This window comes from Falco rusticolus, chromosome 4 (genome assembly GCF_015220075.1).
Source record: "Falco rusticolus isolate bFalRus1 chromosome 4, bFalRus1.pri, whole genome shotgun sequence".
Classification (NCBI taxonomy): Eukaryota; Metazoa; Chordata; class Aves; order Falconiformes; family Falconidae; genus Falco; species Falco rusticolus.
Genome location: NC_051190.1, coordinates 24,560,721 through 24,577,577, shown reverse-complemented (window position 1 = coordinate 24,577,577; position 16,857 = coordinate 24,560,721). Strand labels below are relative to the sequence as shown.

Sequence of the window (16,857 nt, the reverse complement as noted above, 5' to 3'; positions counted from 1 at the left end):
TTCAGTGCAAGTCCTGTGATGCTGCACTTATCTTTTTGTTTAGATGTTGCCTTCCATTTCTTTTCCCTGCCCTGCCCCCAACAGTGGCCCTTCTTTGGGCCTCCAGTGGTAACTGCGGCTATTCAACTGTTACCTGTTCCTTAAACAGCCTACGGATTTCTCACTAGCTAGAGACCAACTGCTTACTGTGCGTAACTGGATCAACATACTGCTGTGACAGTGTTAACATAAAATAACAATGTTAGATCAGTATGAACAATAATAGAAGCTGTCCAAGGAATGCAAGGTGACCTACAGCAACTGGGGATTTTCAATGGTACTTACCAGAAATTCTTTTGTGCCTTCTTCCTTATGTCAATGTATATAGATTTTTAGGGAAAGGACGTGCTCTATGCAATTACAGTTTCCTTCTGTAAAGGAAATCTGTTAAATTATGTAAGTTATTTTCATGTATGTCAAGCTGATATGCCCTCTATTAAACTTTCACTGCTTTTTTTTAATTGTATTTTTTAGTCAAAATCATTCTGCAAACCAAATGAAGTGTGAAAAGCTTTGTGCCATACAAGCTGTAGCTTCTTCATTGCTTTTGTGATTAAAAAATGGCAACTGCTAGAGACTTCAGTTATTCTAAGTGTGATACAGCTCTGTTCTCAGATCTGTTCTGCTTGTCTGCATTTGATTACAATAGCTTTGTAACATAAAGGCATTTGCCCAAATCAGAATAGCTAACACACATTATTCTTAGACCTGTAAAAATTGTTTGTGTAGGATTTCTTCCTTACCTTTCTCTTGAAGTCCATGTTAAAACAGCTGATTTAGGAAAGTCTGTGTGTGCTTGGGGTGGGAAAGTGACTAATTGAGTGAAACTTGAGTTAAAGGAAAGATTCCCTGACAAATTCATTTACTTGGGGTGGTTTGGTTTTTTTTTTAAAGGGAGATGGAATACTTGTACCACTGAAACTGCTGCTGTGACTCCCAATTCTAGCTCCAGTAGGGCTGGCATTTAATATCTCTAGTAGAAGAGGGTTGAGGTAAAAATCTTGCTGTGACTCAAAGGACTTGGTATACATGAAGGTAACACAAAGATTTGTCCTGAATATCTCCAGTTCTGCTGAAGGGTTGCTGAAGTTTAGGCTTAAATAAGTTCCAGCTGGGTGCTGGAAACTCAAAAAAGAGCATTCAATTTAAAAGTACAGAAAATAACTGCTAACAGCTGCACTTTCACTATACACAAACTGGCAGTATATGGGAAAGTGAACTAAGATGCAAGTGCTGATGAGAGTCTGACTCACATGTTGTCTGGCCCTTAAATATTTATCTCCCACTTGCCAGAGTGCCACTACAAGTAAGGAGCATTGCTGAACCTGTTACCTTGAAATTTTATGGTACAGTTCTGAATATACAGTGCTAAAACAGTGTATATTGCTTAGGGCTATCTATCAGAGTAAATAAAAAATAGCAAGTGAAGTTACTGAAAAGACATACTGAGATGATACAACAATTCCAGGAATAATTTTTTTACTTTTCAGCTTAGATAGTTTACCCTAAACCAGATGAAGTAGTTGAAATACACATGGCAGGTTCAAGGCTGCAAAAAGTCAGAGGCACCTTCTGTGGCAGGGGCACTGAACAGGGCAGTAACTTGGTCAGGTTTCTCATCTGAAATATAACCCAGAAGTTAGAAGGGTTAGTTAATATAGTATTAGGTAAAAATAATCCCTGTAAAACACTTTCCAGACATTGAATAGAATACAGGGCTTTTTTTTTTTTTTTTTACCTTGTAACTAAGCTTCAGGCTCTTTACATAGTAATTAGCATTTCATGAACTAAAAATTAAATAACCTAAAGCCTTCATGTGTATAAACAGGCCCATAAATCCACATACAGCCCAAGGTTCACCCAAAGGAAGGCATTTGCTAAGTTACAGGTGAACAAGCCACTTAACCATTTATAAACAAAGTTTTTATACAAGATGTTGCAACTTTTGGGGATTTTTTTTTTTTGGGGGGGGAGGTGTTTATTTATGTGGTTTGGTTTGGTTTTAGATTTTGTTGTTGGGATTTTTTCCACTTTCAAGTTCATTTATTAGTGGTTGTTGCAGCAATGTTACAGTACCATGATCTTCTGGACTGCTCTCATCACTGCTTTCAGTGGCATCATCTGAAGTGCTCACGCTGTCTTCCTCAGATTCTTCATTACCTTGTGCTAGTCTGGAAACATTTTTCAGCATTATAAAAGCAAAGCAACTTACAATAAAAAAAACGGTATTCAGATTAAATTCCATTACCCTGGGGAACTGATTGGTCTGTTCAGATTAGAAAATTCTTTTCCTGAGTCAACATCAAATGGATCTAGAAAAAGGAGGAAAAACACACACGTTGATGAAGAAGGCATATTTTGACGGCCTGTCTTCATTTTCATTGTAAGAGAAGATTATTGACAGGGAGGGGAAGGCATAGGAAGTCTGGTTCAGCTTTCTGATAAGTTTATCATAGCTGTTTTGTTCAAAAGCAAGCGAGGTGAGAAACAACTGCCAAGTCCTGCCCTCATTCTAGTCTTTTCACTCTTTCCCATGCTTTTTGCGTCCTGTTTCTGCTGCCCGACCCTCCCTGGGGTTCAGTAGCTCTTTGCGGGTAGTGAGAGTGTACATGGAGGTTCTGGAATCTTTCGGTAAGAAAACATGGGTTTTCTCAGAATGGCTTATTTCTAAAAGGGCTATGTAGTTAGTTTGCATCTATGGAGAAGTGAAGTATAGCTGTCCAGGTTTAGCTCTTGCTGAGTAAGGGCAGGGCTAGATTTACCTTGGCTTATAGAGCTGGGGAGAACTGTTGCCTCGGAAAAGTCAAATAAGGCATGATAGCTTTGGTATTACTGTCCATCCTGAAAATACAGGGTCATGGGTGGAAGCGTGCTTTACTTGGTATAATAGCGTTGCCCCTTAAGAACTGTCTTCAGATTAGTGTAACACTAGTTGTGCTTCCACCACACAACAGGGTGATTCCATTCAGCCTAGCACGTCATGGCAAAGAGATCAAAGTTCAGAGAAACTAAAAGCTGTCTACCATCTCCTTGCAGTGTGATCCCCTGGCCTATTTTTGTGGGACTTAACCACTGTGAAAGGAAAACATTAATTAGGAGCATCTCTCTTCATATATTTTGATAATCCCATTTGGCTTGTTTTGTACTGTTTTGAATGAGACCAAGCACTCACCTGTGAATACAACCTGAAATAATGGGGTATCAAGAAGTTACTAGAAGAATTTGGGAATAAACTGTGGTACTTATTAAAGGCCATTAATTATCTTTACAGGTCTGACTTTAAACATCTTGATTAGGTACTATATAAACATGTCCATTAAAGGTCTTACTTAGGTTTACGTATAACTAACTTGCTCTCAGATGTATCCCTGTATTTCTCTTATAGTCCACCTAAATTACTAGTCTTTTTACTTGTATCTGCTTTTAACATCTGTAGATAAAATGAAGAAGAATCATGTTTTCTTTTTACTCCGATATCCTTAATTTAATCAGGGTAGCTGCTCCACAGCTCAGCTGTGAATACACAACTATATGCATTAAATTGCTTTAGTTGTTTTCATCTTTCTAAGTTGAAAAAAATAGGCAAATTTGCTTATAAAAAGAATACGCAGTATAAAGACAGAATAACACATATCAACAAAACTCTTATCTCTACCTTGCCAATAGTTTCATGAGATTAACAGAAAAGATTGTAAGGAAACTAGTTAGGAAGAGGATGTATGTGGTGTGTCTCTGGGTTTTCTTACCTATTTCTTCGTCTTTTGTTTCTTGGACACTGGCTAAAAAATCCTGTTCAACTCTCAGCACTTCTTCCTCACAATGACAGGCTGCATATTTTTCCAAGAGATTTTTGTTTAAGTCAATAAATGCCATACCCCATTTAAATTTCCTTAGAAGAATGGTGGCTAGGTCTGGGAATCCTAAAACAGAAAATAAATCATCAGGTGTTTTTTTCAGTACGAGATTTCACTCAGTTTAAAGATTTCTAAGTTCAGTACATATCTACGTATTGCTACAATAGAGAGATGTTTGCCAGTATTTTTCAGTGTTCGGGGATTCAGATTCTTCAAAAATCTTTTCAAATTTCAGTTTAATGTGAAATACCTACCTGAATCTAAGAAAAGGTCTTTTAGTGAGCGTTATATAAAAATGTTTTGTACAGGTAATGAATGATTCAAGCTCTAGCTCCCACAGTCCTTCAGTAAGAGAGCAGCTGTACATATGGTATTTTCAGAAGACAAGATTTGTCTGCGGTACATTACAGCATGTCTCCAGTTGTCAAGAAAGTTCTGTGATGAGCCTGAAACACACCGCAAGGTTCTGTTCTTAACCAGAACCCACCCCATTAACAGGCAGCTGTTACCTCCCATTAAGACAAAGGGGCCCAGGGATTCATGCTCTGTCTTCTCTAGGTTTTTTAAACAGTTTTTCTAACATTAAGTGCCATCCTGACTAAACCAGAATCATCAGTTTATGTGTCCTGTTTAGTAGCTGACATGAACACCCCACAGATACCTTGATGCTGCCAGACAGAAGTGCTTGGAAGGAAGCTAGACAACGTGATTCCCAACTCAACAAAGTGATGGCCAGTGGGACAGCATTACAGTTCGTTTTATCGCAGATCATCTCATCTGATCTATTAAGGATGTAAGAATTGCTGGCAACACATTTCACACCAGACACATTACAGCCTACCAACAATATAAAAAGCTGCAGCAAAAGCTTCCACGCAGGACAGCTTGCATGGCCGGCCATAGTTCACAGGATTTGCAGCCAACAAGTAAGGCAGCAGCCGTAGGTAACTTCCTCTCATTTTATTAAAGGGAGTTTCTTCTAATTTGGCCCATGAGCAATCTATGACTGCAATTCCACTCTGAGCCACGACATGCCTGGAAAAAGAAACATTGCTTTATTTGAAAAAAATCTTATCATTGTATTGGTAAAGTGAGAATTACAACTGGCACTTTATACTGGCAACAAATTCACATATAACCCCCCTCCCCTTTGTCAATCAAAAAATCTTTCATAAAATAGAGGTGCAACGTGAAAGAATAACATCCTTTTCCTGTGGACATGCATATGGCAAAAAAAGTTTATCCATACATTTCAAACTGAAAGTGAAAAAATCTAGGTATAAAAATGTGACAACAGTGTGGTTAATAGAAACATTCACATTCTTAAAAGTACACCAAAATCTGGATTTACATTCTCTGCTAGCTTCTGAAGACGAATCTTTTCTCTGAGTAAATACACCTTTATAAAAATTCTGCTGGCACGTTTGAAGGAAATTCTCAGCATTTCGCACAAGTAAGTTTTCTAGGTCATGCACTGTGTTGCCTAGACTCAGAACTTGCACATGGAATCATAAAAGATGCAGTAGCTGTTGGGCCGTGACCCTGATTAACCTACAAACCACACAGATTTCGCATCGGCAGCTACAGGCACTTTTTCCACCTGGTACCAGTTTGTGTACAAACGATAACCTGGTTTAATAGGAGGGCTGTGCTTCTCATGTTCATGCATCGGTGTAATGTAACAGGAAGGTCAAGTTTATGCCGTAGCGCTGTTCTGGCCCTGAATCGCAGCACAAAACATTCTCCCTAAGGCACCGTGGCGGCAGCGAGCGAGCCCTGCGCCCCGCCGGCGGCTTACCTGTCAGCCGGGGAGACGCACTGGGCGGCCAGGGGGCTGAGGACGAGGCCCGGGAACCGCTGGCGGAGCCGCAGGGTGCGGAGCAGCCCTTTCCGCGCCAGCCTCCTCCCGGTGCATTTCCTGGGGTCGCAGTGCCCGAGCTCCCACATGGCAAGAGGGCACGGGAGCTCCGCCGCCGCGGCCTGGCCCTCCACGCAGGCTGCAAACGGCAGGCGCGGGTTAGCGCCCCGCGGCCGCCCGCCCGCCCCTGGCCCCCCGCCCGTCCCGCAGCGCGCTCCCACCTCTCAGCGCGGCCTCCGCTTCCGCCGCGAAGGTGCGGAGGCCGCCGCCGCCGCTCCGCCTGCCCCGCCGGGGGACCCCGCGCCGGCCGCGCTCCATAGCTCAGTGTCGGGGCGGAGCGGCCGCTCCGTGGCCCCGCGCCCTTCCGCTACCGGCGGAAGAGGCGATGGCGGCCGCCCGGCTGCTGCTGGCGGCGCTGGGCGCGGCGCTGGGTGAGCGCGGGGGCGGGCGGGGGGCAGCGGTGGGGCCGGACCGGCCGCCCGCCGCCGCCAACGGCTCTCTGCCCGGCAGGTCCCTTCGCCTCGGCGGGGAAGATGAAGATCGTGGAGGAGCCGAACACGTTCGGGTACGTGGCCACCTGCCGGCCTTGTCCCGCCAACCCCGGGTCCCTGTGCTGCTCCCGGCCCCGCAGCCGCTCCCGGTCCTGGCCCGAGCCCCGCTGCCGGCCCCCGCACCCCGTCCCGGCTCGGCCCCCGCTGCCGGACCCCGCTCCCCGCTGCCGGCCCGCGCCCCCGCTCCCCGCTGCCGGACCCCGCTCCCCGCTCCCCGCTGCGGGACCCCGCTCCCCGCTCCCCGCTGCCGGACCCCGCTCCCCGCTGCCGGACCCCGCTGCCGGACCCCGCTCCCCGCTCCCCGCTGCCGGACCCCGCTCCCCGCTCCCCGCTGCCGGACCCCGCTCCCCGCTGCCGGACCCCGCTCCCCGCTGCCGGACCCCGCTGCCGGCCCCCGCTCCCCGCTCCCGGACCCCGCTGCCGGCCCCCGCACCCCGTCCGGGCTCGGCCCCCGCTGCCGGCCCCCGCTCCCCGCTGCCGGCCCCCGCTCCCCGCTCCCGCTCCCCGCTGCCGGACCCCGCTCCCCGCTGCCGGACCCCGCTTCTGCTCCCTGTTCCCCGTTTGCGCGGGGCGCTCCGGAGCGGGGGCGCACGCGTGACTCGGCCCTGGCCGTGCCCCTCCCCCCTCGCAAGGCTGAACAACCCGTTCCTGCCCCAGCCCAGCCGGCTGCAGCCGAAGGTGGCCCCGTCCGCCCTGTCAGGTACGTGCCAGCGTCACCCGCTGCCCCCGATTCCGGCCTTTAGTGAAGGCCCCTTGCAGAGCAGCCTGCCTGCACTTCATGCGGGCAAAGACGAATGTCACCTGTCATTTTATGAGCGTCATGGAAAATAAGCATGGGCAAATATGTTTTATTGTGCTTCTGAAATGTTAAAACCTAGATTAACCTCTGCGGAGTTCATGCCCCAGTGCTGTTCAGATTGCTGCTGCGCTGGTACCCACACCTCCTGCGCTGCACATGCTGAGCCAGCCGCAGATCCTTCTGATCCTTAGTAAAAACTTCTTTCTTCTTGAAACAATCCTGACATCCTTGCAATTGTCATATAAAAGCCATCCCGTCATCTGATAGTACTTGGTACTCACAAACTGCTTTTAAAAAAAGTCCTGAGTGGTCTTGGAACAGGTCGTGGGAGCTCAGTTTGACACTCAAAGCCTGGGTGCTGCAATGTCAGTCCAGCCCTTTACCAAAATAAACAGGAATCTAAAATATTTTAGACCATGTATAGAGAGAGTAGATAAAATAATGAAAGCAAACTAAAAGAAAAATAAATGACAGCAAAGAGTAAGCAAAAGGAAATAACTCTTGTCTCTCAGCAAACCTTAGGCACAGACTTAAACCCTGTTCAGGTTCAGCAAATGCATTTTGGTGTGGTGACATTGAATGTGGTCATGCTTAATGTGTTCTGTCATGTTTTGTAAATATTTTTATTTATTTAGATGTATGTATGTGCATATATACATATGTATTTATAAATTCAAATCAAGTGTGGAAATTCTGCATGTGAAAAGTGAGATAGTTAGAAATGTGGTTAGTAAGAGTTATAATGCTGAATGGAAAGATGCCAAAAATAGCAGGAAAAAAGTTAGGACAGTATGCTGGAAAGCCTTCTTTCCTGCATGTGGGAGCTTATGTGTAGCCAAAAATTGTGTCTATGGAACTGGAATCTAGGAGGTGGAATGCTGTCTTGCACAATTATTTCTTTAGCGCAGAAACCTGACTTGTTCTTCTCTTCTACAAGACAGTTGGGGTAATAGTTCCTATAATGTCTCTTCCAGATCACGTGCCCAAATGATGGAGGCAAGAGTTCAATGCATTCCTCAGGGACATCCCGATTTGCTTTTCTTCCTCTGCGGGGAGAGCATCCTAATCTCTAAGGCACAGACTGCAAGCAGTAGAAGGGGCAAACCCTTTGGCCCAGCCTATGATAATCTCTAGACTGAAATGCAAGATCATACAGTCATACAAATGACATGGGAAGGAACCTGCTGGTGTCCCAGCGATTAGGGCATTCCAGAGGGCATGACTCTGGTGGTCTGATCTTCTACTTTGTAGGATTCCTTGTCTAGATCTTTGGAAGAAGTACATAGGCAGTCCTAATAGTGGGGAATTAGAATCCAGGGTGGGGTTTTATTTTAGTTGCTTTGTAGTCTCTTTTCTTCTTTCCTTACAAGTACTGCACTCCATGCAAAGTTACCTTAAGCAAGGGACACTGAAATACCCCTGTAGCACATGGCTCAGAACTTCTGGCCCTTTTTTGAATGACAAGTCACCTGTCTTAGATTCCTTCTACAGCAAGGTTGGAGTGGTTCATTCTACAAAAGTAGAATTGTAACTGCTGACCCGTCTGATGGTACAAGGTTTATCTTGTTGAATACTAACTGGATGAGACTGTGAAGTCTAACTGTGAAAAGGAGTATCTATTTCAGGAATCTCAGTGGAACTTAAATACACAGCACTGTTGACATTCTGAGCTTTACTAGTATAAACTTGAGGAGTTTGGATGACTTTGGGGACAGACAGCTTCCAAACAAGAGTCCTAGTGATTTCAATGTTAGATTTTGGCGAGATTTGCACTGTTGATTCCTCTTATGCATCTGGCCTCCTCCTATTTGTTTGTATACAGGTTTCTTATTTATGTTGTAGAAAGAGGCTTATCTATTTCACTGAGTATTGAAGATGAAAAATGTTAAAGATGCAGAGTCGCTTAAATTTAATTAAAAAATTATTTTTCCTTGATGTCATTTTGTGGTGTTTTTAGGCCCTGCACATCTCTTTAGGCTTGCTGGCAAGTGTTTCAGTTTTGTGGAATCTACGTGAGTAATGGATTTGAAAATTTGATTCTATATATTTATTAGCAATTAACTATTTTTTTGTTTCAGTCTGAAACACTTCTTTTTTTCTTTTTATTTCAAGGTACAAGTATGAGTTTTGTCCTTTCCATAATGTCACTCAGCATGAGCAGACTTTTCGATGGAATGCCTATAGTGGGATTTTGGGGTGAGGCTTTTAGACCTTTTAAATTTTACCTGTGTTGTTAGCAGACTTTTATAGATTGTCAAAAAGGAAGCAGTTTTAAAATTATTTTTCTTTTATCTGTCAGCTTAGTTCATTGTATTTCCCAAGTCATTATGCGTAAAAATACCACGTCTTGAAAAATTCAAATTTTTTTGTTGATAAATACTAAACTCCTGTTTTAGCTGGAGGCTGATACATAACCAGCGCCAACTGCAGTTGTGATATGCCCATGTGAGAAATTCAGTAATGTTTAACTACAGCTTATACTAACCAAAATTTCATGTCTGTTCACTATTTTCACTTTGAGTTGAATATAACCTTACAAAATGAAATGAGTGCTTTACGCCTAGTGGTTGTGTTAAACTTATTAAATAAAAGGTAATAAAAGACTCGGTGTAGACCCTAAGAAGTATCCCAAAGTATTCAAAGACACCAGAGTATCCAAATCATAAGACCTAAAGTAAATGTAATTATATTATAAACCAGAGAACTGCTTTAAAATTACTGCCTTTCCAACTGTTTTGTATATAGATGTCTCTTTTTCCCCCCCTGCCTATGCACAATAATTCGTTAATAATCTCATTAATGAGATAATTAATGAGAGGAAAAGGTACACCAAGACGCTGAGATTATCGTTGGCTTTAGGACTAGCAGAAGTAGAGACTAGTTTTTGTGGGTGCTCTCACCAGCACTAAAAATCCTGCAGAGTTCCACAGGGTACTTGGCATCATGGAATTAATGGTGGGATTGATCTATAAACTGTTACCTTACTGGATTTAAACATGGATTTGTAAGTGCAGAAGGTTTGCAAACTGAAAGCTGATCCAAAACTGTGCTCTCAAAGTAATGTTGATGCGCCTGCCCTATACAGCAGCCTGGATTCCATACTACGCTGTTTATAAGGTCTTGGCTGTAAGAAATGGGAATACTAAGACAATGAAAGTGAAGTATATACAATTAAATTGAACATGATATAAGGGTATTCCTGTTTTTCTTCCTGAGTGTTCACCTTTTTCTTTCCACTTACTTAAAATAAAATGGTGTCCTATTTTTTCAGAATCTGGCATGAATGGGAAATTGAGAACAACACATTTGTTGGAATGTGGATGAGGGAAGGAGACTCATGTGAAACTAAGAGCAGACAGACAAAGGTACAATAACCTAGATGATGCTAATTCAGACAGCATGACTCTCTACACACACTCGTGACACTTTACAGACTGAAACATTCCTACCTTGAAGAAGTCATAATTCAAGATATGATATAAAGATGAATTTCTGTAGGAGCTAGGTGAATGAATAGAAGAGGGAAGCTAAAATCAGGATAACGTTTTGAAGGTGTTTACTTATGTGTATTCTCACTAGTTACTTTTAACTTTTTTTTTTTCTTTGATAGAGTATTCTTTTCTGGTATTGTCACTACTGTGGAAACATAGAGTGCTTTGTAGTTTGTGTCAGGAAAAATAAAGAAACAGAGCTATTTGTTGAATTCAAGATGCCAGCCTATTGTGCTAGGAACATCCAGGGAGAAGAATTAGCCAGTTAACAGCAGCATGCTGAGGAGTTAGGTAAGGTGTTAAAACAAGAGCAGAGGGCATGCAAAGAGAATCGGGAAGGAATTGAATATATGGGAGTGACAGAGGAACCAACTCAAAGAGAAGCAGATTCTGGTGTGAGTACATTTTAAAGCAGAAGTAAAAATTCTTGCTTTGTGGAGTGGTTAAAATGTTTCTTTTCACATTCTAACAGTCTCTGTGCCAAGTTACTATTTATCTATAAGGGTAAGGAAGGCTGGCTGAGACTTGCCCAATGTGTGGCACATGATTTGCACACATCCTTTATCCTTCTATTCATTAATGTTTTTCCATCTCCCATTTCAGTGTGTGATACAGTTTTACAAGTATAATGTATTAAACTTCACATTCGCTGGTGACATAGATTGCTATAGAGAAGAAGTTAAAGATACCGTATAGTTCACAACAGGCCTCTTTTCGTGTAGAAGATGCTTAGCTATTACTATGATGAGTGACAATACAATACTTTAGAGAGAGGGATATATATAGTTGGAGTAATAACTAATATGAAGATGGGATAAGGGACAGAATTTCTTGGCCAAGGTGAAAATACTGTAATGGAGGTGCCTTGTTAACGTCTTTATCTCCCATAGGGGCTGCAGAAAGAATTAATAGTCTTGTATGACCTTTGATACTGTGATCCATATCTTTCACTGGCATTTAGTTTTGAACAGACAGAAAATACTGGTGCTCGAAGTTGAGAGATGAAAGCAAATTTCTGCAGGCTAGATGTTTATTGTTCTCTTTATTTAGCACAATGGTCAGAACTAAAACTTAAGTGAATTGTGCTTGTGTCAGATGAGGTTCTAAATAAAGGGTGTCCTATTCACCCTCCTTTTTACTTTTATTCTTGCTGGAAATACAGTGCTTTGGACTCCAAGGAGCAATGGTGGGTGAGGGGATCATTTCCCATTAAGGGAAGCAGTTTTCACATTTGACAAAATAATTTGCAGATGTGCTTGCTATGATTCTTTTTCTGTGGATAGCAGCACTGGAAACTTTGACATGACAGTATGTACAGAGGTGCATCTGCTAGCATTGAAAGATGGCAAACTGATCTGTCAATGCTGGTCCTGTTTCACATGGAGATGCTTTGCTCATCTTTGTTTTTACTCATGTTTAGGTTCACCTTGTTTGCGGAAAGAGCAATAAATTGGCTTATGTGTCTGAGCCGAGTACTTGTGTTTACTCTCTGACATTTGAGACTCCTCTTGTGTGCCATCCTCACTCTCTTTTAGGTAAGATTAAGAAAATTATTTGTGTGGAGCAGCTGGCATGTTATGCCAACCTAAGAGTTATTTTTTAGGTTCTTTGAGGCTGTAACTTCATATAAATGAGTATTAAATGTAGCATAATATGAAGTGTATTTTAAATCCCAATTATATGATTGGGATATATGAGATAACATATAGGTATTTCTCAAATAAATTGTCATTGCTAGTATAGATCCTGTGACTGATTTGGTGGTTGGTTGTTTTTTTTTTTAACTTGGACTGGTCATAGGAATCAGCCCTGTACTATCTGCTCAATTACTTACATTACGAAAAGGGCAAGCTCAGTTAGAATGACATTCAACAAAGAAATACGAGGCCTTCTAGCTGGAAATAAGAGAAAAAATTTTGGTCAGTGGCATTATCCAGAGACTTTAAATATGTGAAGCAGAATTTAAGCTTAGCCCCAACTCTTGGCAGCAGTAGAGACAATGTACTGTACAGAAAATACGGAGTTCTTAAGACAAACATGCTTGCATGCTACTAAAGGAACACGTAACTAATGCAGGACAGCTGCTGATTTTTACACGGTTTGAGTTCCATTTTTTAGTTTATCCAACTCTGACTGAAGCACTGCAAAGGAAGTGGGATGAAGCAGAGCAGCTTCTGTATGATGAACTAGTAACTGACCAGGTTTGTTACTTTTTTCCCACCTCTTTTTGGTAAAGAACAATTACTGTCAAATAGCCAAACCTGGCTTCTGCAGTTTCTCTTTTTGGAGTGGATGTGTTTATTCTGCAGCTGGCAAATAGTATTTTTTATGCTTTGTAACTGCTATATCAACTGGTAATTGTAATGTTTTCTACAGTGAAGCTTGAGAAGTTGGACTGGCCAGTGCAAAGTACAGGTGGAGATGAGGGTCAGGTGCACTGACTATTATTGTCTTCTGGAAATTTTCTTTTTTAGGGATACAAAAAAATACTGAAAGAGATTTTTGAGGAAGCAGGACTTCTAAAAGCAACAGAAGAAAAGGAAGTTGAGAAACACAGTAAGAAAACAAGTCTGGAATTTGAAACAGTGGAGAAGTGCAGTAAGGTATAGAGCCTAGTTTTTACAATATGGAATTAAATTGCCATCTTTTTACTGTATGACAGTATCAGTGTGACAGCATTATATAAATACTCTTCGGATTCAGCTGAAATCTGTTCATGGGATTATGTTTTCTGATTTCAATATGTAACAGTCTGCATACAGAGCGATTCGATATCTTTAACTCTTAAGTCAAAACCAAACCAGCACAACTGATTGCCCCCAGTAATGGGGGTTGTGTAGGAATTAGTTTAGGTGCTTGGGATATGAACACCCTGTAAGTACTCTTGCTAGGGAATATCAGTCTGGCAGTATGAAAGAATTACTAATGAAGATAAATGTGTAACCAGCCTTGGGAATGTTGACACTCCTCTCTGTGGGTAATTACCCAGACTTGTGTCAGAAAGCACCAGCTGTTCCATGAGCAAAGGCAGAATGATCTATGCTGTGTCCATTTCTGAATGACTTTCATGTGTGTGAACAGTACTTCTGTTTCAACAGAATTGAAATGAGGAAGATGGAGGTAGAAGGTGTGCTCAGCCTGAAAGACAGCAAGCTGAACATCAAAAAAAGAGCATGGAAGGGAATTAATTCATCGTAATGCAGAAAAGAAACTGCTGTCATTTTATTTGAAAACATAGCAAATGCAAAACATCATGTAGTAATTCCTGAATATAACCAGATAAACTGTGGTTAACCTGAGTATAGTTATATAAAGATCACCATTTTGATGTTCTAATAGGAGCTGGAATATTCACCTATTTCTTTTACAGTATAGTTAACAATACAGTATTTATTATCTTTTTTCTGGCTTCATCATAGCTTAATTGACATGAAGTTGGCCATTGTGGTAACCACAGAATCTTAAGTTAATCTTTAGCTCTTTCTTGATTCGTGTGAAAACCAAAACACAATAAAAAATCAGGGCTTCTTCAAGATTTCGTGTGTGGTTTGGGTCTCTTAGTAGGTCAAGAGCTGAAGAGGGGACGAGTTTCCAGACTGTAGCATTACGATACAAAATAAAATAAGGCTGGTCCTGTAGCAAACTAATGAAAACAATTTTGTGCTACGATAAAATGCTAGTTAGAGGATAGATCAAAAATTATTACAGAAAGCACCTGAAGGCTTGGGAAAAGCTGGCTCCTGTTTTGGCAACATAGAAATCTATCTTTTTATACAATTTGCACCTTGTTCTTGGAATAAGCAGTTTCTTTTTAAGATTTTTTTAAGTCAAAAGCTGTAACAGCAGTGGTCAGTCCCATTGTTTTTTATAAACCCCCATTTTATGGTTGCATTTGGAGACTGGGAGACCATTTTAAAATTATTTTCTTTCTTAGGAATACAAGCTACTTTCTAAAGAAATAAAAAAACTTAAAGATTTATTAAATCAGCACGGTATTGCATACAAAGGAAATTCTGGTGAGTTTTTTTGGTATCGTTCTTTTTCTTTATTGCCTATTCAGAATGTGAATACCCAAATACTGTTTTCAGTTACAGCAAGGATTAAATGACCTGTCATATATGGAGGTAAAATTCAGTAGACATATTTTTTAATAAATACTTAAGGTCTTGATTCCAGCTCAAGAGGACTTGTTTTGTCCCCAGGAAATCTGTTTCAGCTTTATTGGGAAGTTTTGTCTGCTGTTTTAAGTGAAGTTCATCTGCGGTATTTAAGGTGCCAAAGGAAGTTGGTGTTACAGCATTTGTAGCACATCAGCATGTTTTAAGTAACTCCACTTTCTGCATAGTCAACCACAAGCCCTGACTTCCTCAAGAACACTTGAAATGGTCTCTGTGTTTGTTTGGATTGGTTTTATCTTTCTTAGTCACTGTTTTTTTTCTCTCTGATTCTGTTAGGTAAGCACCATATCATATGCAGTTTTTAGAAGGAAAGACTGTTCGGTGCTGTATCTGGATTGATTCCAGACAAATTGTTCTTGCTTTTGTTGTTGGGTTGGGCTTTTTTATCCCATCCATCCCTACCCCCCTTCCAGCCCATCATGCCCGTTATTACATGAGCTGTTTGTCTAAGGGGGATTTAATTTCCCTGAATATATATATTTACACTTTTCATGTTCAGAATTGGCACCTCAAGAGAACAGTGAAACTTAGAACTAATTAAATTAACTTAAAATTACTGACATATTTATTTTTATCTTTTTGTTTTGAGAAACTAACTTTGTTTTTTAAAATTGGTGACTTTCTTCTCTAGGGAAAACTCATCATATTAGCATTTTTGTAAAACATTTTATCTGCATGTTTAAACTATTAACTATGTAATTTGCACAGTATTTCTGCCTGTTTGGTAGTTCATTTTAATTATTGCAGATTAGAACTGTATAATCAAAACCAGAATTCACAGCTTACCATAGATGACCTATTTCAAAACTATTTAGTGAATTCTGTGACAAAGATGTTATGGTGTTTAAAAGCGGAAATAACTGATGTCTTTAAATATTACAGCTGAAAATACCAGTGTTGAACATGGAAGTCACAAGCTGGCAACTGCAGTGACAACTGTTCTTAATGGCTCAAAGGATGACGAGCACCTGCACGGTGATACAGGAGTTTGGAATGACACAGTATGAAGAAAGTTGAGCAGTAAACAGCAAGTTCATACGGAATGTCAAGCAAGTTGAGTGTGTTTATCGTGTCACCAAGATGATTTACCTTCTGCAAATATGCTTGAGTTTCTGCCCCAAAGCCAAGGGAAGGTGACAGTGTTGAGGGTGTTATAAACGATAACAATTAAAACTATTTTATTTTGGATTCGATCAATTTAGGTTGAGAAACAATAAGCAAAAAAGCGCTGGGTGCGCGGAGAACTCAATTAGTTCCACCACACGCACACCTGAGTCCTAAAAGCAGCATCTTTTATGCCCGGATCTTGACCAATCCCTTCTCGCCGATGTTCGTCCTGCCCTCTCCCCACCGTGCCGTTAGGGTACGCCTTCTCCTCCTACTGGCTCTCCTTTGGCGCGCTTTTCCAAATCTCAAGGTCTTGGCCTCCTTCGGCGGGCCTTCCCTGCCATGGTTTCGGGCCTTCCCTGCCATGGTTTCGCTTTCCTTATCTCCCTCGGCGGGCTTTTCCAGCAGCGATTGCCTCAGGGGAAGGGGGAGCCATCACATTGTCTTAAAGGAGAACCACACGCGCCCACTCACCACGACTGCGATACAGGTCCCAGATTTACACAGGGTAGAACAATTACACTTACCACAATACATTCTATTTTTGACATGAATTACGACTGCGTTTATCACAAGGGCTCGCCATTACTGAGAACAGCTGGCTGGTTTCTGACGACATATGTAAACCTTCTTTGCCAAGGCTGGCGTTGGGCACTGGTTTACAGATCCTGTGTCTCCGGTCCCAGATGTGTTACTTACTTTGATCGAGCATGGTAGCAGGTGATAAAAATACAAAATAGTTCAGGACCAACGCTGTAGGAAGTTGTATGAAACGTGGTAAGTACGATATTCAGAACATAATGCTTTGCCTGTAGGCTAAAATGTTTTCTGTGCAGACCTGAGCAGAAAAAGGAATGTTTTCAGCCACCACGGTGCATAACACAGGGCTCCACCTGTGTCAGAGGCTGCTGTCATCTCTGGGGAGCAGAAGTTGTGCGGGGCCTGTTGAAAGGTGCTGTGGGAACACCGGACTGAACAGA

The 16,857-nt window shown here is 41.9% G+C and overlaps 2 protein-coding genes across 3 annotated transcripts; one reads left to right on the top strand and one right to left on the bottom strand.

Moving 5' to 3' along the window:
* Window positions 1–1,501: 1,501 nt before the first annotated feature.
* TSR3 (TSR3 ribosome maturation factor) lies at window positions 1,502–6,094 on the bottom strand. Its single transcript, XM_037385632.1, has 7 exons — window positions 5,973–6,094; window positions 5,692–5,890; window positions 4,735–4,928; window positions 3,786–3,959; window positions 2,288–2,351; window positions 2,116–2,210; window positions 1,502–1,659 (listed from the first exon to the last, which is right to left on the bottom strand). The coding sequence occupies exons 1-7, from the start codon at window positions 6,067–6,069 to the stop codon at window positions 1,583–1,585; spliced, it is 900 nt and encodes a 299-aa protein (XP_037241529.1). The 5' UTR covers window positions 6,070–6,094; the 3' UTR covers window positions 1,502–1,582.
* GNPTG (N-acetylglucosamine-1-phosphate transferase subunit gamma) lies at window positions 6,071–15,961 on the top strand. 2 transcript variants are annotated; one of them, XM_037385634.1, is made up of 11 exons: window positions 6,071–6,182; window positions 6,262–6,316; window positions 6,935–7,002; window positions 9,059–9,113; window positions 9,214–9,297; window positions 10,373–10,466; window positions 12,013–12,127; window positions 12,711–12,793; window positions 13,067–13,195; window positions 14,527–14,608; window positions 15,653–15,961. In XM_037385634.1, exons 1-11 carry the CDS (start codon window positions 6,137–6,139, stop codon window positions 15,775–15,777), a joined length of 936 nt encoding a protein of 311 aa, XP_037241531.1. In that variant the 5' UTR covers window positions 6,071–6,136; the 3' UTR covers window positions 15,778–15,961. The 2 variants fall into 2 exon arrangements, with proteins under 2 accessions (XP_037241531.1, XP_037241530.1); XM_037385633.1 differs by lacking the exons at window positions 6,935–7,002; window positions 9,059–9,113.
* The last annotated feature ends 896 nt before the right edge of the window (window positions 15,962–16,857 follow it).